Here is a 23,575-nt window from a genome sequence, read left to right as displayed (position 1 = left end):
AAGGGTCACCTGGCAGCTGAGGCCCTAGGGCTGGGCCATGCCGCGTGCACAGCTGCCCCACGCTGCTGCCTCTTTTGCTGTGGCTGTCACCGTTGTGTCTCCCCAGAGCATGGCCCAGAACCCACGGACAATAGTGCTTCAGGCTCCGAAGAAAAGAAGAAGCATGCGAAAAACGGCAAAGGTAAGTCTGGGCCTGGGGGTGCACGCCCATCGGGGGGGGGAGGTGAACTCTCACCCTCAGGGACCTGGGGGTGCACGCCCATCAGCGGGGGGCGAACTCTCACCCTCAGGGACCTGGGGGTGCCCGCCCATGGCGGGGGGGCGCGAACTCTCGCCCTCAGGGACCTGGGGGTGCACGCCCATCGCGGGGGGCGAACTCTCACCCTCAGGGACCTGGGGGTGCCCGCCCATTGCGGGGGGCGAACTCTCACCCTCAGGGACCTGGGGGTGCACGCCCATCAGCGGGAGGCGAACTCTCACCCTCAGGCCCCAGATGGCCTCAGACGTAGCTTCTGGTGGGAAGGACAGTGAGAAAAGCTTCTGTTTTCGTTAGAAACTAGATTACTGAGACCTGAAGTAACAGGAACTAAGCAACGAAGTAGGATTGAGTTTTCCTCCGGTAATGAGAAGTGTGGAGGCAGGCCAGGGCTCTGTGGAGCTCTACCAAAAGCAGTCCTGCAAAATCTTCCAGGCAACAGGTTCTAAGTCTTTTTGCTCGACCTTCTTTACTTTCGGGTCTTTCAACCACAAGGTTGTTGCCTGGTCATAAAATGGCTGCGGTAGCTCCAGCCATCACATCTGCTTCCAGACAAGGAGAAGGAGGAAACAGAAGGGCTAACTCAGCCGTCCCTGGGAAAAGATCTTCCTCAGAAGCCCCACCCAACAGTTTCTTACCACACTCCATTTGTTATGGGGCCATCAGTATCTGCAAGGGAGGCTGAGAAATGTAGCTTTTCACTGAGTTGCAAGGTTGCCACCTGTTAGGAGATAGAAAGGGATGCATCTGGCAGCCACACACACCTTGTCCTCTGGGCCCTGCTGTGTCCTCCATGCCTGGACTCCCTCTTGGTTCCTAGGCTGTCCCCACCCCCAACCCGGCCCCACAAGCCAGTCTGCTGCTCCTGCAGAGGTGTGCAGCTCTGAGCATGTTCCCTGAGCCTGCCTTCTCTGGCCAAGCTCCCACCCTGGGGCTGGGCTTCCCTGTCCACCCTGCCCACCCCTACTCCCTCTTTCTTTTAGTTATCAAAATCCAAACCTGCCCAGTAGAGACTGAAGGTCAGTGAACTCGTGTGCTAGTCACCAGATAGGAAGCAGATAAGATTTAGCCACGTTTGCTTCACCTATTCTTCTCCTCTTTTTACTTTTTTTGTCTTTGCCAGAATATCTTACTGTTTCAAAATTTGTTGTCTTTTTTTTTGAAGTGTAGTTGAGTCACACTGTTGTGCTGTATAGCAAAGTGATTCAGCTATATACATATATACATTCTTTTTTATATTCTTTTCCATTATGGTTTATCCCAGGATATTGACTATCTGTGCTGTACAGTGAAAGTGTTACTCCCCCAGTCACATCTGACTCTTTGCGACCCCGTGGACTGTAGCCCGCCAGGCTCCTCTGTCCCTGGGATCCTCCAGCCAAAAATACTGGAGTGGGTTGCCATTTCCCCCTCCAGGGGATCTTCCCGACCCAGGGATGAAGCCTGCGTCTCTTCCATCTCCTGCTGTAAGGTGGGTTCTTTACCACCAGTGCCACCGGGGAAGCCCTTTTTGGGTGCGCTGGATTTTAGCTGGGCACACGAGATCTCTGTCTTCATGGTGGCACGCAGGGTCTCTAGTTGGCAGCATGTGAAGCCGTAGTTGCGGCATGCGGGGTCTGGTTCCCTGACTAGGGATCAAACCCGGGCTCCCTCCTTTGGCAGCACAGACACTTAGCCCCTGGACCACCAGGGAGGTCCCTGTGGCCTGTGTGAGATGCCACGTCTGTGTGATATCATCAGGTATTTGTCTTTTTCTTTCTGACTTCACTCAGTGTGATAATCTCTGGTTGCATCCACATTGCTACAGGTTTTGCCAGGATAAACTCCAGACGTCATTTCATTCCTGCAGTGTGCATTTTTCAAATATCAGGATCTTTCTCACATGCCCAGAAGCAGTGAACCAGACCATCATCGGATTTACCCAGTTGTCTCAGGAACGTCTTCCCACAGATTTGTTCTCATCCACAGTCATTTGAGATCTGAGCGCCTCAGTCTTGTCTAACCGAGCAGTGCAGCCTCCGTGTCCTTTTGCTCCCTGGGCTTCTGGTGGAGAAACGGTGTGCTCATCCGATAGCCTGTCCCTGTGGCGAGCACGTCTGCCCCCTTCCTGTTGGTGTCACTGAGGCTGTTTCTGTGGGTCCTGCATTTCCTCTGGCTCAGCGTTAACCAGGCTTCCTGAGAGAACCTGTGTCTGCCTGTGTGTGCACAGACCCCTTCCCAGTGGGCTCTGTGCTCTCACCTGCCTCCCTGGAAGCCACCTGTGAGCGCTGGGTTCAGCCTGATCCTGCACTGCTGATTCCAGCCGTTCACCCAACAGTCTCTTCCACCCATGATGCTTGCATTGAGCTGAGCATGACATTAAGGGTCAGGGGTCTGCACTGTGGCTTGCGGTCTGTCTTCACTGAGGCACCATTCCTATGCAGTGCGGTGACAGCCTCCAGGTTACAGTTTGATCCATTTTGATAAATGTGTACAACTCTGGGTACAGCCTCCACCCCGTTTGCCATCTAGAACATTTCCCTCCTTTCTCCCGAGGATGGCTGATGGTCTGCTGTCCCCATCAGTTCAGTGCAGTTCAGTCGCTCCGTCATGTCCGACTCTTCACAACCCCATGGACTGCAGTGCACCAGGCCTCCCTGTCCATCACCAACTCCCGGAGTTTACTTAAACTCATGTCCATCGAGTCAATGATGCCATCCAACCATCTCATCCTCTGTCGACCCCTTCTCCTCCCACCTTCAATCTTTCCCAGCATCAGGGTCTTTTCAAATGAGTCAGTTCTTCAGAGCAGGCGGCCAAAGTATTGGAGTTTCAGCTTCAGCATCAGTCCTTCCAATAAATATTCAGGAGTAATTTCCTTAAGGATGGACTGGTTGGATCTCCTTGCAGTCCAAGGGACTCTCAGGAGTCTTCTCCAACACCACAGTTCAAAAGCATCCATTCTCCCATGCTCAGATTCCTTTATAGTCCAACTCTCATATCCATATGTGACTACTGGAAAAACCATGGCCTGCCTGCCACTGGCCAGCTGCTGGGCACCCTCGGAGCCCCTGAAGCTCCCCTTCTGTCCTTGTTCATCTCCCCACCGGTGACGGGGCCTCGCTGGAGGCAGGAGCTCCCCGCCCTTCAGCACCCCCTAGAGTACGGGTCCTGTCGCCCCTCCTCTTCCTTCCTGCTCTTGTCCTGCCTGGTCACGTGGGGTCCTGTTAGGAGTCTGAGGTCCTGGCGGGTTCAGCAGGGGCTCTGTGACAGCCCTTCCATTTGCACATGCATCGCTGATGCGTCTGTGGGGAGAGATGGACTCCACGTGCCCCTCCTCGTCCACCACCTGCTGTTCTGAGGCTGTTTCCCCTTCGCGTACCAGGAGGACTGGAACTGCTGCTGGGATGTTAAACTTCAGAAGTTGTCACGAACATCTACCAGAGTGACTGTACCAGCTCACAGCCCACCACCAGGTTGTGAGGGCTCCGGTCACTTCACGCTGCTCCAGCCCTGGGCACCAGCCCTTCCTTTCTGGGTTACCTGGGCCGCTGGGCATGCGTTAGCATCCCATGTTCCCCGTGACCAGCGAGGGGACGAGCTGTGTTTACGGGGCATTGATGATTCTGTGCTATGAGGCACAAGCCTTCCGCCTACCTTTCTACTCGGTTGTCTGTCTCCTTATTTTAATAATTGCTGGGCTTCCCTGGCTGCTCAATGGTAAAGAATCTGCCTGCTAATGCAAGAGACGTGAATTCGATTCCTAGGTTAGGAAGGTCTCCTGAAGAAGGAAACAGCTAATCCATTCCCGTATTCTTGCCTGGGAAATCCCATGGACAGAGTCCATGCGGTCGCAAGGAGTCAGACATGACTGAGCACATACAAATTTCCTTTTAATTTGAAGATTTTTTTTTTTAATGATGAACCCTGTTTCTTCTAAATCGAGGGTAGCAGGAGAGCAACCATATTGTTGAGCCATCAGGTTGGCACCCTCTGTGTTCCATGCTCTCTGACACCTGGTGAGCTGGGCTGGGGGAACATCTCCCTCATGCCTGGGTTGGGGGCAGCAGGACGGGGTCCTTGGCAGCCCCAACCTCCCGAGCAGCCCGGCACTCTGCCCTCGCTGCTCCTGGCGGCTCCTGCAGGGACGGAGCCACTTTGCTGGCCTCCCCGCCCCCTGCAGGCAGGCCGCGCACACTCCAGGGTCAGTCGGTTGCATCACTTACAAAGGGCAGGTGGAACTTCTCTTCCTTATGGCCCCAGGGTTCCTGAGACTAAATGCGAGGACAGAGGGCCAGGAATGTAGCAATATCTGTGTTACACGGTCTCTCAGAGGCCAGGGATGGAAGCTGAACAGGCTAAACCAAGCAGGTAAGTTTATAGAGCTGGGAAGTCCAGGCACGGACTTCAGGCACAGCTGGATCCGAGAGAGCGTCTGCTTTTTGCGCCTGCTTTAGTGGGTACTTCCTCGCTGGGTGGCGGGGACGCCAGGACCCTGGAGGCACAGATCGCCCCTGGTTCTCTAACGGGACCTCTCCCTCCCCAGCGTCCAAGAATGTTCCTGACCAGCCAGCGAATCCTTTCCACATGTCCGGGGACGTGGACTTCTTCTTGCTCAGAGAACAGGAGCGGAACAAGTCTCTCTTGGTGAGTATCTGGGGGGAGCCTGCCCGCCTCGGCCAGAGCACTGGTCCCCCGCACACTCGCTCTAGGACAGTCGATGGCTCACGCTGCCTGTGAAGGCGCCTCGACTCCGCCTGGCCCCGGCTCTCTCCTCCTCCTCTTACCAGCGTCACCGCTGCCATTCCCGGGCTGTCTTCAGGGGGCCCCCAGGGAGCGTCTGTCCCAGAGGCTTAGCCAGCGTGCCTCATCTTCTGTGGAACCTGGTGTAGACGCCATCCCCTCCCGACACCCTCTCTGGGCCCCAGGCCCTGGGAGACCCTCCACATGCTCTAGCCTTGCAAAGTCCCCTCTCACTGGACTTCCTGGGGGCCAGACACGTGCACACACACGTGCACACACACAGCTGTGTCTCTGCGTGCGTGGGGGTCTCAGGGTCAGCCCTGTCCCCAGCGCACGCTGTGTCTTCACGCCGGCAGTCTCTTGCACCCCCATGCGCCCAGTTAGTCTGCCCCTCCACTGCCCTGCATCATGACGGACCTCACCCCGCCAGGCTGAGGGGACTCACCCAGTGGGCCGTGTTTCTGGGACACATGGTCAGAGGCACAGGCGTGGCCAGTGTCCCGGGCTCCCTCAGGGGTGGCCTGTGTGCCCCCAGCTCAGGGCTCAGCCTCTGAGATTCCTCAGGCAGCGGCTCCCTCTGCCACCCTGACCAGGACCAGGGACACTTGGGGATGGGTAGGGCCTCCGGCTCCAGCCCAGACCTGATCAGGATTCCGCGGGGTGCCAGTCATGCTCCCACCTCCCGCCTGGACGGAGGGGCGAGAGGTGCTCGAGACGTGCACCCGCACACGCGTGCACACACACGCACACAAGCACTGTCATGCCCACACACTTAAACACACAGACACGTGTGCACACCCCCGCACACGAGTGCACACTCACGCACAGACACACACACGCTGACACACACACGCCGACACACACTTCCCCCCCATCCAGCAGCAGCGCAGCCTGGACCTCCTTCTGCCAGCCTGGACCGGCCTCAGGGACCCTCTGCCTTCCTTCGGGGCCCTCTGCCCGCCCTTCCCACCCCACCCCCCCAGCACAGCCCCAGCCTCCTCACTCTGAGGAGCCTCCCAGTGCCTTCCACCTGCAGACCTTTTCCGACTGGAATCCTCGCGGGTGACTCTTTCCGTTTTCTTGTACCAGGACACACAAGTCAGGGCCCACCACGCATTAGAGGGGAACGGGCGTTGTTACTGGCAGGACCAGTGGGATGTCGGATTTGACCAGGGGAAGCCACATGCAGGCTCAAGCCAGCAGCATCCTCAGGGCCTGGGTGGCAGGAGGGGTGGGCACTAGGCCACCGGGAAGAAAGCACCCCCCATCCTGAGACCCCTCCCAAGTGAAGGACTGGGGTGCTACTGATCCCCAGTGACCCCCAGCCCCAGGTCACCCCCAGTAAGTAGCGAGCTTCCTTATCAAACTTGGAAACTCTGATGATCCAGCTTCTTTGAGACTTGGTTTGTCAGAGTTAGAAATCACAGCCCAAGACACTCGGTTTAAGTATGACCTTCAGATGGACGAGGCAGTGAGCGTGTCCCTGCAACCCTGGACTGGAATCACATCTGACCAGGGTTCCCCAGTTCCTCTGGTGCCCTGCCTGCCTGCACCCCGTTCTCTGCACAGAGATGCTCCCCACCCGAGCGCTTCCCCCCTGCACAGAGCACACGCGCGGGCCCCCACACCCCTCCAAGTGTGCACCTCCGCCTGTGCGTGTCCTGATGGGACAGGCGGCGGGGAGGGGCCAGTCCGTCCGTCCCCACCCAGCCCTGCCCTCCTGCCCGCCTCCCACAGGACCGCGAGCAGAAGAAGCAGCTGCGGGTGCATGAAAAGATGACCTACTCGTCCAAGGTGTCTGCCAAGCACACCAGCCTGCGCCGCGAGCTGCAGCTGGAGGACGAGACGGAGGACCAGGAGGAGCGGGCCGAGCAGCTGCGCAGCTTCCACGAGCAGGTGGCCTGGAAGCTCGCCATGACCCGAGGTGCACCCCACCCCCGCTCTGTGCCCCGCGGTCCCCAGCCCCGGTCTCCAGGCCCGCCTTTGCCCTTCCTATAGAGCAGTGCTTTGAGCGGGCTTGAGCCATGCGGGGTTGTGGTGTGGTGTGTGTATGTGTGGGGGGCAACAGGCCTTCTTTATGCCTGACCTCTGCCTCCCAGGCCGCAAGGATCAGTTCCAGATGGACTGCCACCCTAGCAGCCTTTAAACCCTGGCGGTGTGTGCAGTCGGAATGCTGAGCTGCGCCGTGAGGGCAGGCTTCACTGTGTGTCGAATGTAGGCATCTCACCTGGCTTGTCTGTCCTGGGCAAGTCAGCTTTGTCCTGCTGCTGCCTCTTCTGCTGCTGACTAGCCTCGTGGGTCCCGGGGTTCAGTGTCTTCACTCACTGCATGTAGTGAGAGGCAGCTGTGTGTGAGCTGTTGTTATTTTCATCACCCGGTAAGAAGTCTGAAGGGCTTCCCTGGTGGCTCAGATAGTAAAGAATCTGCCTGCAACACAGGACACCCGGGTTTGATTCCTGGGTTGGAAACATCCCCTGGAGGAAGGCATGGCAACCCACTCCAGTAGTCTTGCCTGGAGAATCCCATGGACAGATGAGCCTGGTGTGTGGGCTACAGTCCATGGGGTCACAAAGAGTCGGACATGACTGAGGGACAAAACAAGGAAGTCTGAAGTACTAAACATATGCATCAGTGTTCTCCCGATGAAGTATAGACCAGTAAGCTTGAAAGAACCAGTTGAGGTCAGAGTCCTGGACCCCTTGGGCTCTACGGGCCCTGAATGTGAACATGGAGAGACCCCGGCCTCCGCCCTGAATGTCTTTAACGTTTCGAGTGAGGCACCCTACCTGTGTCTTCTCTCTGCCTCCACTGCCTGTTGTTGCTAAAACCCGGGAGTAGCAGGGGGCATCCAAGTGGGCAAGACTGGACCCAGCAGGTCTGACTTCCTCGAGGAGTTCAGGATGGCCAGGCCAGGCGTCTCGACTTAAAACAGGCCTCCTGGATGCGGCACGTCCTTCTGGAAAGGAGCGGGTTTGAGGACAAGGCCGAGAGCCCACCGTTGCATCCACAGCGGGGGCACCCCAGCCCGTGCTCTCAGAAAGGCTGGCAAAGAGGCCCCGTGGGCCTTGGCCCCAACTGCGATGCCTCGCTGCTTGTGCTCCAGAAGGCGGCCCTGATGGCCATCCCAGCTTCCTCCCACCCGGCTGAACCCTGCCAGGGTGGACTTAGCCTCTGGGGGCTTGTACGTGTGCTCAGATGCTCAGTCACGTCTGACTCTTTGTGACCCTGTAGACTGTCGCCCCCCAGGCTCCTCTGTCCATGGGATTTCCCAGCAAGAACACTGCAGTGGGTTGCCATTTCCTCTCCAGGGGATCTTCCCAACCCAGGGATCAAACCTGTGTCTCTTGCATCTCCTGCCTTGGCAGGTGGATTCTTTACCACCAGTGCCGCCTGGGAAGCCTTGCTGGAGGCTTAGGGCGCCCCAACTAGAGATCTTGCTGCCTTGTTTTCTCTCTCACCACCCCATCCTGTTACTGTCCTGGCCAATAGACCTTTCCTCAGGACACCAGCCAGGTGAAACTTCCAGGGTGGGGTGTCCAGAGCCTCATTCTAGGGAGAAGGGTGCTACAAGCAAGAGCAACTGCAGTCAGACCCGAGGAGGGACTTCCCACCTGGCCAGACTCCAGCCATGCAGACTGCTCTGTATCTGCACAGCCTGGGGGCAGAGCTCGCTCTGTTGTGACCCCTGTTGTGACCCAGGCCTCAGGGCGGGCGTAGTGCACCTCCTGGCTCACAGGTCCCTGGCCACCGCCTGAGAGTGCTGCTCCCACTGCCTGCTCACCCCCAGATGCCTCGTGCCTTTCACTGCAGAAAAGAAGCTGGAGCCCAACAACATCAACAGCTACGTGGACCAGAACCGGCAGATGTTTCTCATCCAGGTAGGCTGGCTGCCCCATGGGCCCCGCGCCCTGTCCCTGTGGGCCCGCATGATGCCGCTCCCGCCCTCAGTACGCCCTGGACATGAAGCGGAGCGAGATCCAGCGGCTGGAGAGCCTGGCGGCCCAGGAGGAAGCCGAGCTGGAGCGGGCGGAGAAATTCCTGGAGAAGGACGCAGCCCTGTTCGATGAGTTTCTCAGGGAGAACGACCGCAGCTCCGTGCAGGCTCTGAGAATGTGAGCCCCTGCCTGGGCCTGGCCCAGGCCTGCACGCCCACCACTCCCCCATCCCGCCTGCAGTGGCCGTGGACAGACCCCTGCCCTCAGTTCAGGCCCCTGCTTGGCAGCTTCCCCGCCTGCAGCCCTGACTGAAGGCAGCGTGGATGCTCCCCTGAGCCCCTTCCCCTCCGCCCCCCTCCCCCAGGGCTGACAAAGAGTCCAAAGCCAAGATGGAGAAGATCCTGGAGATTCGTGAGCTGACCACCCAGATCATGAACATCAAGAGGTGAGTTCAGGGGGCGCACTGGCCCCTCTGTGTCTCCCAGGGCCCAGGGAGCTCCGTGTGGCACACCGCTCTGCACCCTAATCATGTCCAGGAGCCCCAGCCTTGTGGGTGGCTGAGGCCGAGACGTGGGGCAGGGCTCACCCCAAGGCCCTTCTGCCCTGGGAGTGGCAGTGACCTGGGGACTGAGCTGTGCTGCCCCGCAGGCCGGCCCTCTCGCCCACATGCAGGGTCCGGGCTGCCTCCCCTCCAAGGGGCCCAGGGATGGAGCCTGACCTCGCCTGTCCCCTCCCGGGTGCAGCGAAATCTCCAAATTTGAGGACATGCTGCAGCAGTACAAGGTCTACAAGGACTTCCTGTACAAGCTGTCACCCAAGGAGTGGCTGGAGGAGCAGGAGAAGAAGCACTTGGCTCTTAAACAGGCCAAGGAGGTGGTGGAGGCCTTCAAGGAGAGCCTGCTGCTGTCTTCGGTGGGGGACAGAGGTAGCAAGGAGGGGCGGGTGCACCTGTGTCCGCTGGCCAGGCCTCTCCCTCCCCAGAGCCCCACCCCCTCCAGGCCTCCCCATCCCCAGAGCCCCACCCCCTCCAGGCCTCCCCATCCCCAGAGCCCCACCCCCTCCAGGCCTCTCCCTCCCCCCAGAACCCCACCCAGGCCTCTCAATTCCCCAGAGCCCCACCCAGGCCTCTCCATCCCCAGAGCCCCACCCCCTCCAGGCCTCTCCCTCCCCAGAGCCCCACCCAGGCCTCCCCATCCCCCCAGAGCCCCACGCCCTCCAGGCCTCTCCCTCCCCAGAGCCCCACCCCCTCCATGCCTCCCCCTCCCCAGAGCCCCACCCCCCTCCAGGCCTCTCCCTCCCCCCAGAGCCCCACCCAGGCCTCTCAATTCCCCAGAGCCCCCCAGGCCTCCCCATCCCCCAGAGCCCCCCACCCCCTCCAGGCCTCTCCATCCCCAGAGTCCCCCCACCCAGGCCTCTCCCTCCCCAGAGCCCCACCCCCTCCATGCCTCTCCATCCCCCCAGAGCCCCACCCAGGCCTCCCCATCCCCAGAGCCCCACCCAGGCCTCCCCATCCCCAGAGCCCCACCCCCTCCAGGCCTCTCCATCCCCAGAGCCCCACCCCCTCCATGCCTCTCCCTCCCCCCAGAGCCCCACCCAGGCCTCCCCATCCCCAGAGCCCCACCCCCTCCAGGCCTCTCCATCCCCAGAGCCCCACCCCCTCCATGCCTCTCCCTCCCCCCAGAGCCCCACCCAGGCCTCCCCATCCCCAGAGCCCCACCCAGGCCTCTCCATCCCCAGAGCCCCACCCTCCTCCAGGCCTCTCCATCCCCCCAGAGCCCCACCCAGGCCTCCCCATCCCCAGAGCCCCACCCCCTCCATGCCTCTCCATCCCCAGAGCCCCACCCCCCTCCAGGCCTCTCCCTCCCCAGAGCCCCACCCAGGCCTCTCCATCCCCAGAGCCCCACCCCCTCCATGCCTCTCCATCCCCAGAGCCCCACCCCCCTCCATGCCTCTCCATCCCCCCAGAACCCCACCCAGGCCTCTCAATTCCCCAGAGCCCCCCCAGGCCTCCCCATCCCCCAGAGCCCCCCACCCTTCTCCAGGCCTCCCCATCCCCCAGAGCCCCCCACCCTTCTCCAGGCCTCTCCATCCCCCAGAGCCCCCCACCCCCTCTAGGCCTCTCCATCCCCTAGAGCCCCCCACCCCCCAGGCCTCCCCATCCCCCAGAGCCCCCCACCCCCCTCCAGGCCTCTTCATCTCCCAGAGCCCCCCTACCCAGGCCTCTTCATCTCCCAGAGCCCCCCTACCCAGGCCTCTCCATCCTTCAGAGCCCCCCCACCAGGCTTCCCCATTCCCCAGAGCCCCCCACCCTCCTCCAGGCCTCCCCATCCCCCAGAGCACCCACCCCTGGGTCAGGCCTCTCCATCCCCCAGAGCCCCCCCAACCCCCACTGCTCAGCCCACAGGCTCTGGGAGGTTGGCCAGCTCTCTGAGCAGTCCTGCCGCTTGGGGAGTCCCTGGGCAAGTACTTGGGACCCTGAGCCTCTCCTGGCTTCCCACAGGACCAGAGACCAAGGGCAAGCTGAGCTCCAGAGGTATGTGGCGGCCCCCAGCTGGAGGAGCCTCTCTCTGGGCGGGGGGTGGGCAGGTGGACAGCCCCCTCTGCTTCCCCCAGAGGGGCAGAACTCCAGGAGGCCTGCCAAGCTCCTGCAAATGATGCAGCTGCACCAGGCACTGCCCAGCACTGCCAGCCAGCAGCAGGGCACCCTGCCCAGCATGCCCAGCGGGGTGGAGTCCAAAAGGTGAGTGGGCGTGGGGAGGGAGTGGTGGAGGAGACTGGCCTGCTGGGGAGTGGCCCCCAGTGGCACCAGCTTGGGGTGCCTGGAACAGGGGAGAGGCTGAGGAAGGGCCGTGTCCAGCCTGGAGGGTCTAGAGTTAAACGTAAGCCTGAAAATCGAGGTGTTTCCTGAGCAGACGCTTATGTTCGTGTGATTTGGTGAACTTGAGTTTGGGATGGCCCACGTGGGTGCTGCTGGGACAGTCAAAGGTGCATGGAGGAGGCAGCTGGGGGGATGCTTGGGAGAGGACCCACCTGCCTGGACCCTCAGAGTCCAGAGTGCTGGCCGGGGGCTGACAGAGCCCCTAAACCTTGAAAGGGAAGCAGGAAGTCTGGATTTTCATATACAATATCCCAGACTTTAGTCATGACAGTTATTTTCAAGTCTTATGCAAAACACGGTAAGGGACAAACCAACCGGCCAGATCCAGCCCCGATGACTCACCCCGTAGCCCCTGCAACACCCCCTCGGGGACCACTGAGCCACCCTGGGACCTGTCCTGAATGTCTTCCTGTGATTCCCTGACACCCCTGCCCCCACCCCCGCCACTGACCACAGGACACGCCTGCCCCACGCCGCCTCCGGGGCCCCTGCTCCTCCAGCGGTCACTGTGCATCCCAGCCTCTCTTGGCGGGCTCCCCACGAGGTGCGGAGGGGCACGGGAGCCTGACAGCCAGGCAGGGCTGCACCCTCGCTTTGCCTCGAGTCCCCGCCCTGGGGTCCGGGGCTGCAGAGGCCAGGAGGTTTCAGCAGGGCGCCGACACGATCAGACTTGGGTCTTGTACCTTTCTCTCTGATTTTGTGGCGCGCTTGGCGAATCACCAAGCCCAAGGCCAGGCACGTGCAGAGGTTAGCTCTGGTCCCCGTAACCCCTCCGGGCAGGGCTGTGGTCTCCAGCTCTGGGGGCGGATGTGCGTGCCTCCTCTGGCGAGATGTCCTCAGCCTTGGAGCTCCCGGCGGCAGGGAAGGTCCCTGGGAGCAGAGGTCTGGGACCTCGGCCTGCCAGCCCCGTGACCATGGCCACTGTGCACATTTGGGCAGGTCGTGGGCCGCACAAGGCATTTGGCCAGGAGGCCGAATCAGAGCTGAAGCCCAGCCCGGCCCCAGGCTGTGTCCCGGAAGGAAGTCTCGGAAGGGCACCTTCCAGGCCAAGGGTGACCCGGGCAGGCGGCCGGCTTTCTGATGGCAGGTTTCTCATGTGGCGATTCAGTGGCACCGTGTGCCTGGGGCTTCCCTGGTGGCTCAGGCGTTAAATCTGCCTGCCGATGCAGGAGATGCAGGTTCAGTTCCTGGTTTGGGAAGATCCCCTGGAGGAGGAAATAGCAACCCATTCCAGTATTCTTGCCTGAGAAATCCCATGGACAGAGGAGCCTGGTGGGCTGTAGTCCATGGGGTCGCAGAGTCGGACATGACTCTGACTACACAATAAAATCGATGTGCATACAGCTGTGAGAGGGGCCAGCGATGACACGTCCTAAGGAGGGAGCGGGGCAGCGAAAGCCCAGGTGTGAGGGAAAGAGCAGGGACCAGGGAGGGGCCTGGCAGTGGGAGCCGTGGGTCTGAGGTCGGGTTGGCTCTTGGATTGCAGGAAGGAGCTGCTGGGGCGGGAGTCTTGAGGTAGGAGCCGCGCTTTATTCTAACTAGAGTGAGAGGGACTGACGGTGCGGTGTGACCGCTGGGGGCTGAGAGGAGGCTGGAGCCATGGCCTCGGCCACCTGGGGGACAGAGGATGGGATGAAGGCTGCTTGGGGAGGTGCCCCAGGCCCCGACCCCGTGTCCCCGCAGGTCCAGCTCCACCCTCCCTGTGCAGGATGACCTCGACAGTGACGATGAGGAGGTGAGTGCCGGCTCCCTCGGGGCTCCGGGGCCGGGCCTGCTGAGCGGGGGCCTCACCTGGCTCTGCTCACAGGAGCCGGAGCTATACTTCACAGATCCGCAGCAGCTCCTCGACGTCTTCACAAAGCTGGAGGAGCAGAACCTGTCTCTGGTCCAGAACACCCAGGAGATGGAGGAGGCCCTGGAGGAGCTGAGCTTCACCCTGAAGAACACTCAAACCCGCATGTAGGTCTCAGGGAGGGCTCCGTGGCTGGGCGGCCCACCCTGCCCTGTCCGTGGTGCTGGCCCTGCCGGCTCTGGGGAGAGGCCGTGTCCTCTTGGGCCCGGACCTGAGGTTCAGAGTGGGCCAGGCGGGTGGAGCCCTGAGGGGCTGACCTCTCCCCACCCTGGAGCAGCCTTCAGTCGGAAGGGGGCATCTCCACGAACACCCCCCAAGGTGGTTTTGTAATGTTTATTTTACTCAGCAGTAAAGAATCTGCCTGCAATGCGGGAGCTGTGGGTTCCATCCCTGGGCCGGGAAGATCCCTGGAGGAGGAAATGGCAACCCACTCCAGTATTCTTACCTGGAGAATCCCATGGACAGAGGAGCCTGGTGGACTGCAGTCCATGGGGTCGTAGAGTCCGACAGGACGGAAGCGACTGAGCACATGCACATTTATTTTACTAACGATTATAAAGATTAGTGCTGTTCTCTGTTATTTAATAGTAGTAACACGGGCCAAGCTACTTGACTCTCCAGCCTTCGTCATGTAGTGTTTTCTGCCCAGCATTGGCTCAGAGTAAGTTTCTGGAACAGAGAGGCCTCAGTTTTGTTGTTGACACCAAGCCCTGCCGGCCCCGTTTGGGCAGGGTCTGGCTCCAGGTGAGGCCAGCTGGGAGCAGGGGATCACCTCTTTACTCCCGAACCTTGAGTAAGCACCCATTCTGGATCAGGCCAGGGTCTGGGCCCTTCATGAATAAGGTGAACCGTGCCCCATGAGCTGGCAGCCCAGGGGAGCCAACTTAGAGGCTTGCAGATTTGCCTTGTGGGTAGTAACACGTGCTAGGAGTAGAGAGTCCTATGAGGAGGCTGGAGTGGAGGTTGGCGGCAGATGGGAGAGGGTAGGGGAGGCTCCCAGGGAAGGTGTCCTTTCAGCCACGGACTTCCTGAGTGATGGGACACCACAGGGACTCTTGGGGGAAGAGGGAGCACATGCAGAGGTCCTGAGGTGGAGCCAGCCCACAGCTTTGACTGTGTGCTCACGTCCTGTTGACCGACATCCTGCCTTGGATAATTTCCTACCAAGAGTCTCCGGAATAATGCTGAAACATGAGCTCTCAGGAAAAACTGTGTTTCCTGCCAGTGCAGGAGATACAACAGACTCGGGTTCGATCTCTGAGTTGGGAAGACCCCCTGGAGAAGGGAACGGGTGCCCACTCCAGTATTCTTGCCTGGAGAGTCTTGCAGGCTCCAGTCCATGGGGTCAAAAAGAGTCGGATGTGACTGAGCACATACACAGTGGGCAAAAGGCATCTTTTTATCCCAAACACCTGGGAAAGAAATAGAAGAACAAAATCACCCGCCCCCCCCAACAATCCGGTCCATGTAGAAGGAGCGCTGGCTGCAGGGCCACTCTCGTGTCCAGGCAGTGGATGTGGAGGAAGCTCTAAGGAACAGGCTGGACTCTTGGCAGTCAGGTACCACCAGGCGATGTCCTGCTGACTCTGCAGTGGACACTCAGGGTTGAGGGGAGGTCCGGCCTCTGTTCTTATCCTAGGTGACCTGCTTGCCCCCCATAAGGGCCCAGGCCTGGAGGGGGGGTGTGTGTGAGCTGCAGGTGGTCCCCCTGGCCACCCGCCTCTGAAAGCCTGGGGGGGCTGGGCGGGCCAGCTCCACCCGCCTCACACTCAGCCTCCTGGCCTCAGCCCCACAGCCATGGGGCTGCAGCTGGAGGGCTGCCAGGGGGCGGAGGCCTGCACCCCGGCGCCCGTGCTCGCGACAGAGGGCAAAGGGGCCGCTCCCGTGGCACTTTGCCTAAACACAGGAAAGTGTCGGTAGCTCTGTCCACCTGGGTGGAGCTTCAGAACCACCATAGGGCACGGGGCACCTCTAGGCCCCACAGGCACAGCTGGCTGAGTGACCAGTGTCCTGCTCACTCTGGTCAGGACTGGCATGCTGCTGCCCATACTGGCCAGACCATGTCAAGTATAAGAGCCAGGGTTCCTGCTCCAGAAACCCCAGCAGATAATGCATGTCTGCCATGAACATGAAAGACTTAAGAAAAATTTAATATGTTTCATATAAAAGGTGATTGTTGCAATCCTATCCCTAGTGAAAATGAAAGTCGCTCAGCCGTGTTTGACTCTTTGCAACCCCGTAGACTATACAGTCCATGGAATTCTCTAGGCCAGAATACTGGAGTGGGTAGCCTCTCCCTTCTCCAGGGGATCTTCCCAACCCAGGGATCGAACCCAGGTCTCCTGCATTGCAGGCGGATTCTTTACCAGCTGAGCCACCAGGGAAGCCCCTAAGAGGATTATAAACTCGGGCTCGCAAAACCCTGTCCAGTGAATGTCCACGGCAGCATTGCTCCCAAGAGGTTAAAGGTAGAAGCTGCCTAATGTCCACAAAGCTTGGTCTCCCACACGGTGGACCACAGTGGTCGTAAGCAGACACGAGGCTCTGACCAGGCACGTTACAGAACAGACAGATCTGAAAACAGTGCTGGGTGAAAGAGCCAGACACGAAGGGACAGGTGCCGGGGCTCCGTATTTATGTCCAGGAGAGATGGAGTGGAGGGGGCGGGCTTCTCTCCAGTTGATGACACTGTCCTGAAACTAGATTATGATGGTCAGGAAAAAAATTGGACATTTCGAAAGAATTTTATGGAGAATTATATACCTCAATAAGGCAGATTTTGGTCCCCCCCCTTTTTTAGCATGGATTATTAAAGATGTTAGATTTCCCCTGCGTCTCACCAGGGCCTCTGAGGCTGGGGCTCTCGGCCCTCAGCATGCGGCAGGGCCAGGAGGCTCAGAGGTGCTGGTGCCCTTCAGGGACCGGGAGGTGAACCAGCTGAAGCAGTGGATCACCACGCTGATGATGTCCATCGCCAAGGAGGAGGAGACGGCCGCAGAGCTAGAGCTCAAAGCCCGCGTCTTCCATTTTGGCGAGTTCAAGGGTGATCAGGAGGTAGGGCCCCTGGACGGGCAGATGGCAGCGGTGGGCACGTGGCCATAGCCCCAGTAGAGGGTGGAGTCATCCCTGCCAGAGGGGCCCAGACCGCGGGAGAGCCAGCCCGGAGGCGCGTGCTTCTCTGGGGCTGCTGTGGTCCTTGCCACTCGCCAGACTCTGGGCTGGACCCACGGGCACTGCTGGGCAAAGGCCTGGGCCCAAATCAGAGCCATGAGCTTACGCCCCGTGAATGCGTAGCGCCCCAACACGCCTCCTCCATCCCTCCTTCCTTCCGTGAACTCATCTGCTTCTTAAGCACTCAGTGTGTCTGGAGGTGACCCTTCAGGGAGGCAGGCAGGCATGTCCCCAGCCAGGCCGGGAGGGTAAGAGAGCACAGAGCCCAGGGGTCCGGGGCCTGCACCCAGCTTCCTAGGTCATTGCTGTTGAGAGCCTCCTGCCTGCTGGGCACTGGGCCAAGTACCTGGAGGCCTGAGAGTGGGCTGGGCAACTACCCCCAGACTATCGGGCGCCAGCTGTGCCCTGTGCCCTCTGCCCCTCCCCCGCCCTCTTGGCCACCCCCGGGGACAGGGGTGTTGTGTCTTCTGAACATCAGAACAGGCTGGGGCGGGGGGGGTGGGGGGCTGATCTAGCCCAGCACTATAGAAAGCAGGCCACAGAACGTGATCCCGGGGGGAGCTGAGGGCAGCGCAGGGGCAGAGTAGGTCACAGGGCCTCGGAGGGCACCCCGGGTCCAGGCAGGAGCCCCAATAGGCACTGGGACCCGGGATCTGGCTGACCATAGAGCCCCAGGGCGCGGCCCTCTGCCCAAGAGAAGCCCAACTGTCCAGCTCTGTGCCCCCTGACTTCCCGAGCACCCCCTGCCAGCTCGGCAGAGCCCCAGGAGGTCAGCTGGCTGAGGTGTGGGGGCAGCCCAGGCCCGCGCGGCCCCGCTGGAGGGAGGCCTGCCCACCTCACAGGACAAGCTGCTGGAGAGTCTGAACTGCAAGGTGCTGGACGTCTACCGGCATTGCGTGGGTGGCCAGCAAGAATCCAGCCTGGGCACCGTGCAGATGCTGGCCACCATCGAACACCAGCTGGACGAGCTGCTTGAGAACCTGGAGCGCGTGCCCCCAGCCCGCATCGAGCAGGCCGAGAAAGCCAAGGAGAAGGAGAGGCGCCTCCGGTGCGTGGGGGGGAGCCCTGCACACCCCCGCCAGCTCTGGGCTGGCCCTGAGGACAGGGGCACGCCCTGGGGCTCCCCGCTAGGAGGGGGGTGTCTGGGGTTCAGACGGGGCCACAGGCTCAGCCCAGTGGGGAAGGTCCCTCCATTGGGAGAGGCATGTGGTGGCCTTAGGGACCCCGGGAGCGAAGTGATGGGTGACCCCCCCACCTCCCACGCCCAGCCGCCAAGGAGAAGGGAGAGCGAGAGGCACTTTCTGGGCAAAAAGCTGTACTGCCTGAGCCCAGGGAGGGAAAGGGCTGGCCTGAGAGCCACTGAAGGGGAATCAGCAAAGGGTGTGCCCCATGGGCCCAGTGGGGTGCAGGCCAGTTCCTGGTCACCTGGGTCATTCCGTCCCAGCAGAGTCCTGAGGCATGGCCATCTGTGATCAGCCATGTCTTTCCCACACACAAGGGCTCTCCCCCTGGGTCCCCAGACCCTGCTTAGGCAGGCACTGGACAAAGGTTTGGTGGCCTCAAGTACAGACAGGAGGACTCGGGACTACTGACCTTGCTGGGGCCTGGGCTTTCAAGGGTGGCGATGCATCAGTGACCAGGGAGGGGAAGCCAGGAACCTGGGCCTTCCAGCGGGAGATGAGCCCTGAGCCAGGCCCTCCCAACCAACCAGGGCCAGAGCCAGTAGGGAGGTGGGGCGGAGCGGCGCCGAGGCCTGAGGCTGCGTGGGGAGGAGCTGGTAGCCTTCTCCGGGCCTCTGGTCCTTAACCTCGCCGTTCCTGCACCCAGACTCCGGGAAGAGAAGGCGAAGCTGCAGAAACAGCTGCAGGAGGAGCGACTGCTGCGCGCACAGGCGCGGGCCCAGGCCGAGGTCAAGAAGAAGGTAAGAGAGGCCCCGAGGAGGCGTGGCCCGGGGGCGTGGCGGCCCCAAGGGGCGTGGTGGCATCGAGGGGGCGTGGCTTGGAGGGCTCATGGCTGCAGACCCGCCAGGCCTCGCCCACTTTTGTAGATACACTTGCTGGGGTCCTATGGGGAGACAGGTCACCAGAGCAATGTCAGGGTGGAGCCAGGGTCCCCATTCTCAGGCCTGCCCCGCCCCCCGCCCCTGAGGACCTGCTTCCTCCGGGCAACCTCCCAACCCTCCCTAGGAGCACAGGTGCCCACAGCTCAGTGCCCCCTGGGGGTCCCACCTACATTCCAGCCAGACCCCAGGCCAAGGCCATCACCCCTCACTCACTGAGGGTCCCCCAGCCACTGCGTCTCCCACCCACAGCGTACGGGCCAGCGTAGCCACTGGCCTGCTAGACTTGTGGTCCCTAAAGAGTCCCGATCCTGACCCTGGCCCGAGGACCAATGTGGATCCCATGGGGTCTCTCCTGATCCTCGTGGCGGGAGAGATGTCCATTTAGCCTGGCGTCTCCCAAGTCTCCAGGTGCCTCCTTCCTCCCCCACCCCCACTCACCCAGCACCCTGGCGTGCAGGCCAGATAGATTTCCCTACCCCGGCCATCTCGGAGGCCCTGGCCAGCCCGCAGACCACACATGACCTCAGCCACCGGAGAGGCTGGGCTGGGCCTGGGCCCCGGGCTCCCGTGCGTTCAGGGCAGGTGTCCAGGCCTCAGCCCGGGTGCAGTGAGGCCGGGGTGCAGGCTCACGGGGTCCCCTCCCCGCAGCGGGGCAGGAGGCTAGTGTGCCGATCCCGGCCACCTGCCCTGAAGACCAAGGAGCAGTCCAAGCACGAGCTGATGGACAAGGACAGGGAGGAGCACCTGTTTTTCTTCACGTAGTGCGCGGGCCTCCTGCTGGCTGAGCAGAAGCAGACGGAGGTGTGGGGAGCAGAGGCAGAGTCTGCACGCCTGCACGGGCCCCTCACCCCCCACGCTATGCCTTCAGACTCAACTGAAATAAAAGCTGTGTCGCTTGGGTACTGTGTCTTGGGAGGCAGACACAGTAACACAATGTCAGTCTCCCCTCATTTGTCACTTAAACCAGGAAATGATAAGGAATAGAGGAAGAGATGGTTAGATGGCATCACCGACTGGATGGACTCGAGTTTAAGCAAACTCCGAGAGATAGTGGAGGACAGGGAAGCCTGATGTGCTACAATCCATGGGGTCCCAAAGAGTCAGACGTGACTTCGTGACTGAACAGCAAAGATAAGGGATGAGCCCATTTGGATTTCCTCTCAGTCAGCTGCTGAGACAGATGTGGGTGGGATCAATTGCAGTTCAGCACAAGGTGAGATGGGAGATGAGCTGCATGTTAACCTGAGGTGACGGGGTAAAGCCTCCCTGTGAACCGAGGTGCTGTGTGAGATCCACCCTAGACCCACCTGGGATCTTCTTCAGCTCCACCCAGTGCTGATGGGCTGTAGGATGGCTCCTGGCTGCGGAAGAGCTCAAGTGTGGGAACAAGCGCTGCTACACTTGAGGCGGGATGTGGGCCGAGACCCGGGCTCTCTGAGACGAGTCGTGCGGTTCATCCATTTTCTACCTGAGGGATGTAGAGGGTCCTCTCTAGGTGGGGACTGAGTGGAGGCGTGGGGTCAGCTCATCTGCATCGCGGGGTGAGGCGTGGGGCAGCCCCGGCTCCACCGTGGGGTGAGGCCTGTGGTCAGCTCATCTCCACCACAGGGTGAGGGGTGGGGTAGCCCCCGCTCTACAGTGGGGTGAGGCGTGGGCCAGCCCCAGCTCCACCACGGGGTGAGGGGTGGGTAGTCCCACTGTGGGGTGAGGTGTTGGGTCAATCCCCTACTCCTCCATGGGGCTAGGTTTCAGGTCACACCCAACGCCACCATGGGGTGAAGTGTGGGGTCAGCCCCAGCTGCACCAAGGGCTGAGCTATGGGGTAAGCCCCACCGTGGGATGAGGTGTAGGGTCTGCTCCAGCTCCTCCATGTGGTGAGGTGTGGGCTCAGGCCCAGCTCCACCGTGGGATTAGGTGTGAGGTCAGTCCCCAGCTCCTCCTTGGGGTGAGGTGCTGAGTCAGTACGAACTCCACTGTGGGGTGAGGTGTGGGGTCAGCCCCCAACTCTTCCGTGGAATGAGGTATTGTGTTAGACACCAACTCCTCCGTGGGATGAAGTGTTGGTCAGCCCCAGCTCCACCGTGGTGTGAGGTGTTGGGTCAGCCCCACCGTGGGGTTAGTAGTGGGATCAGTCCTAGCTCCACCATGGGGTGAGGTCGGGGTCAACCTCATCGTGGGGTGAGGTGTGGGATCCGCCCCCAACACTTCCGTGGGGTGAGCTGCGCAGTCAGCCCCAGCCCCACTGTGGATTGTGGTGTGGTAAGGGAAGAGGAGAAGGGGACGACAGAGGATGAGATGGTTGGATGGCATCACCGACTCAATGGACATGAGTTTGAGCAAACTCTGGGAGATGGTAAGGGACAGGGAAGCCTGATGTGCTGCAGTCCGTGGGGTCGCAGAGTGTGGGACACGACCTGGGGACTGAACAACAAACAGGTATTCATAAGCAAAACTCTTAAGGTTGCTATTGCAGGGTATGGCCACAAGGCGGCAGGATTTTTTTCATGCCTAGTTGTGATTACCTTGGAAATGAAAGCTTTTGAGTTTTAACTCAGGACTGTAATTTAATATGGAATGTACTTGAAGAAACACCCAAAAGCTTGTGTTCTTCCTGAACATTCTTATTTATTTTAATAATTTTTTTTTATTTATTGGCCATGCCATGCAGCTTGTGGGATCTTAATTCCCTGACCAAGGATTGAACCCTCGCCCCCTGCTTTGGAAACACAGAATCTTAACCACTGGACTGGAGGGAAGTCCCCTGAGCATTATTTTTAAATTAATCTTTATTTTTTATTGTAGTAACATTGATATACTATGTGTTGGTGGCAGGTGAACCGAATGTATTTTCTATTTTGTTGCTGTTATTCAATCGCCAAGTCATGTCTGATTCTTTTTGTAGGAGCGTTCCCTTTTCGCCAGGCCCTGTTACACTGGTAAAACATCTGTTTGTGTATACATAAGTGTACATAGTTATAAGTGTCTAGATACATAGATATATAAATGTCTATATGCATAGATATATAGATATATAAATACTTAGATATATAGAGACATAAATATCTATATACATAGACATAAATATCTATGTACATATAGACATAAATATGTACATACAGATATAAATATCTATTATAGATACATATAGACATAGGTATTTATATACATAGACATATAAGTATCTGTATATGTGGAAGATGGTCACACAGTGGAAAATGCAAGAGACAACCTTATAGACAAGTTAGGCGATACAGATAGAGGCATTTACAAGATCATACTAGGAGAGAGAAACATAAACAGTTTCAAAATAAAGAGAACAAATCTCACCACGATTCATGTAACTAGTTGTAACCTGGTGGCAATAAACCAAGTCTACAGGGGAGTCAGTAGATGATGGCAAATTCTGGAAGGGTCAGATAGTGAAAACAAGTTAAATGTTTCACCTTTGTTTCCAAAGTATACCTTATCAATGTATGGATTCATACTTGTTGATACCTCCTAAGTATGGATCATCCTGTATATCCTCATATGCCCACATCCAACTGTCTCAACTCAAATCATCCAAGCATAACTCCAGCTTGTTGCAACTCCAGTCAATTGTTGCAATTTCATGCAAAAGACACATTGTGATTCATTTGTATTGACCAGTAAAGGCAAGATTTCTGTCTAATTTTTTTTAGAGGCCTTAAAAATCATTTAAAATTTCAACTCTTCTCCTTGCTTCACTTTGTTCTGATTCGACTGACATGGGAAAAGCTATGGAAAGAGTGTTTAATATAATCTGAACTCACCAGGTGTATCTATTATTTGGTGTACATGAAGATCTGAGAAGTAGATTTTGATGGATATAAAAAGAAATATTGTGGATGTAGAACATAGTTAGAAATTGCGAGAGTCATTTGACCAGAGAGCAATCACAGTGGATCAACTTCATCTCGCACACCCATGAGGACAAGTTTATCTTGGTAATAACATCAGCAACTGAGGAGTTAAAAGTGTTATCACTGTGAAAAATGATTATGAAAAGAAATCTATGAAATGTTTTCATAGATAGAACACAACTTTCCAAGAGGCTTTAAATTTCAGGTAGATGTTTTATGATTTGAATCTTGAGTGGATTACAGACTCTGTGTAAGTTTTACAGACTGTTCAAAGTAACATTCTATTCCATCCTGGAATGAATACATTACCTTTTGACTCATGCAGTTGTGGCACACCGAATCAGACTTAGAGACGGTCTATACTGAAGAGTGCTCTAAACCAGTTTGTGCACACCTGCAGATCTGACAAGAAATGTCACTCTCATGCTGTTGCTGCTGTTTAGTTGCTAAGCTGTGTCTGACTCTTTGTGACCCCATGGACTGCAGCACGCCAGGAATACCTGTCCTTCACCATCTCCTGGAGATGGCTCAAACTGCTGTCCATTGAGTTGGTGATGCCACCCAACCATCTCTTCCTCTGTCGTCCCCTTCTCCATTTGCCTTCACTCTTTCCCAGCATCAGGGTCTTTTCCAGCAGGTTGGCTCTTCACATCAGGTGGCCAAAGGATTGGAGGAGCTTTGGTTTCAGCATCAGTCCTTCCTATGACTATTCAGGACTGATTTCCTTTAGGATTGACTGGTTTGATCTCCTTTCAGATCAAGGGACTGTCAAGAGTCTTCTCTAGCACCGCAGTTCAAAAGCATCAGTTCTTCAGTGC

General features: G+C 58.6%; 1 protein-coding gene across 6 annotated transcripts in view; it reads left to right on the top strand.

Annotated features, from left to right (window-relative positions):
• CFAP100 (cilia and flagella associated protein 100) overlaps positions 1-21,207 on the top strand; it is a 28,030-nt gene extending 6,823 nt beyond the window's left edge. For 2 of the 6 annotated variants that reach the window (XM_027523113.1, XM_027523114.1), the window contains 15 exons: positions 107-181; positions 4,782-4,882; positions 6,716-6,902; positions 8,789-8,856; positions 8,927-9,090; positions 9,278-9,358; positions 9,657-9,838; positions 11,414-11,446; positions 11,527-11,653; positions 13,475-13,526; positions 13,599-13,750; positions 16,487-16,697; positions 17,657-17,862; positions 18,642-18,735; positions 19,525-19,810. In XM_027523113.1, coding sequence (XP_027378914.1) covers positions 107-181; positions 4,782-4,882; positions 6,716-6,902; positions 8,789-8,856; positions 8,927-9,090; positions 9,278-9,358; positions 9,657-9,838; positions 11,414-11,446; positions 11,527-11,653; positions 13,475-13,526; positions 13,599-13,750; positions 16,487-16,697; positions 17,657-17,862; positions 18,642-18,735; positions 19,525-19,638 — 1,847 coding nt within the window. In that variant the 3' untranslated portion in view covers positions 19,639-19,810. Of the gene's footprint in view, positions 1-106; positions 182-4,781; positions 4,883-6,715; positions 6,903-8,788; positions 8,857-8,926; positions 9,091-9,277; positions 9,359-9,656; positions 9,839-11,310; positions 11,447-11,526; positions 11,654-13,474; positions 13,527-13,598; positions 13,751-16,486; positions 16,698-17,656; positions 17,863-18,641; positions 18,736-19,524; positions 19,811-19,843 lie in introns of those variants that run through there. The other 4 variants (XM_027523115.1, XM_027523116.1, XM_027523118.1 and 1 more) reach the window with 3 other exon arrangements.
• Positions 21,208-23,575: the final 2,368 nt, after the last annotated feature.

The sequence above is a fragment of the Bos indicus x Bos taurus genome, chromosome 22 (assembly GCF_003369695.1).
Source record: "Bos indicus x Bos taurus breed Angus x Brahman F1 hybrid chromosome 22, Bos_hybrid_MaternalHap_v2.0, whole genome shotgun sequence".
NCBI classification, from domain to species: Eukaryota; Metazoa; Chordata; class Mammalia; order Artiodactyla; family Bovidae; genus Bos; species Bos indicus x Bos taurus.
This window is presented reverse-complemented; position numbering and strand designations above follow the sequence as displayed.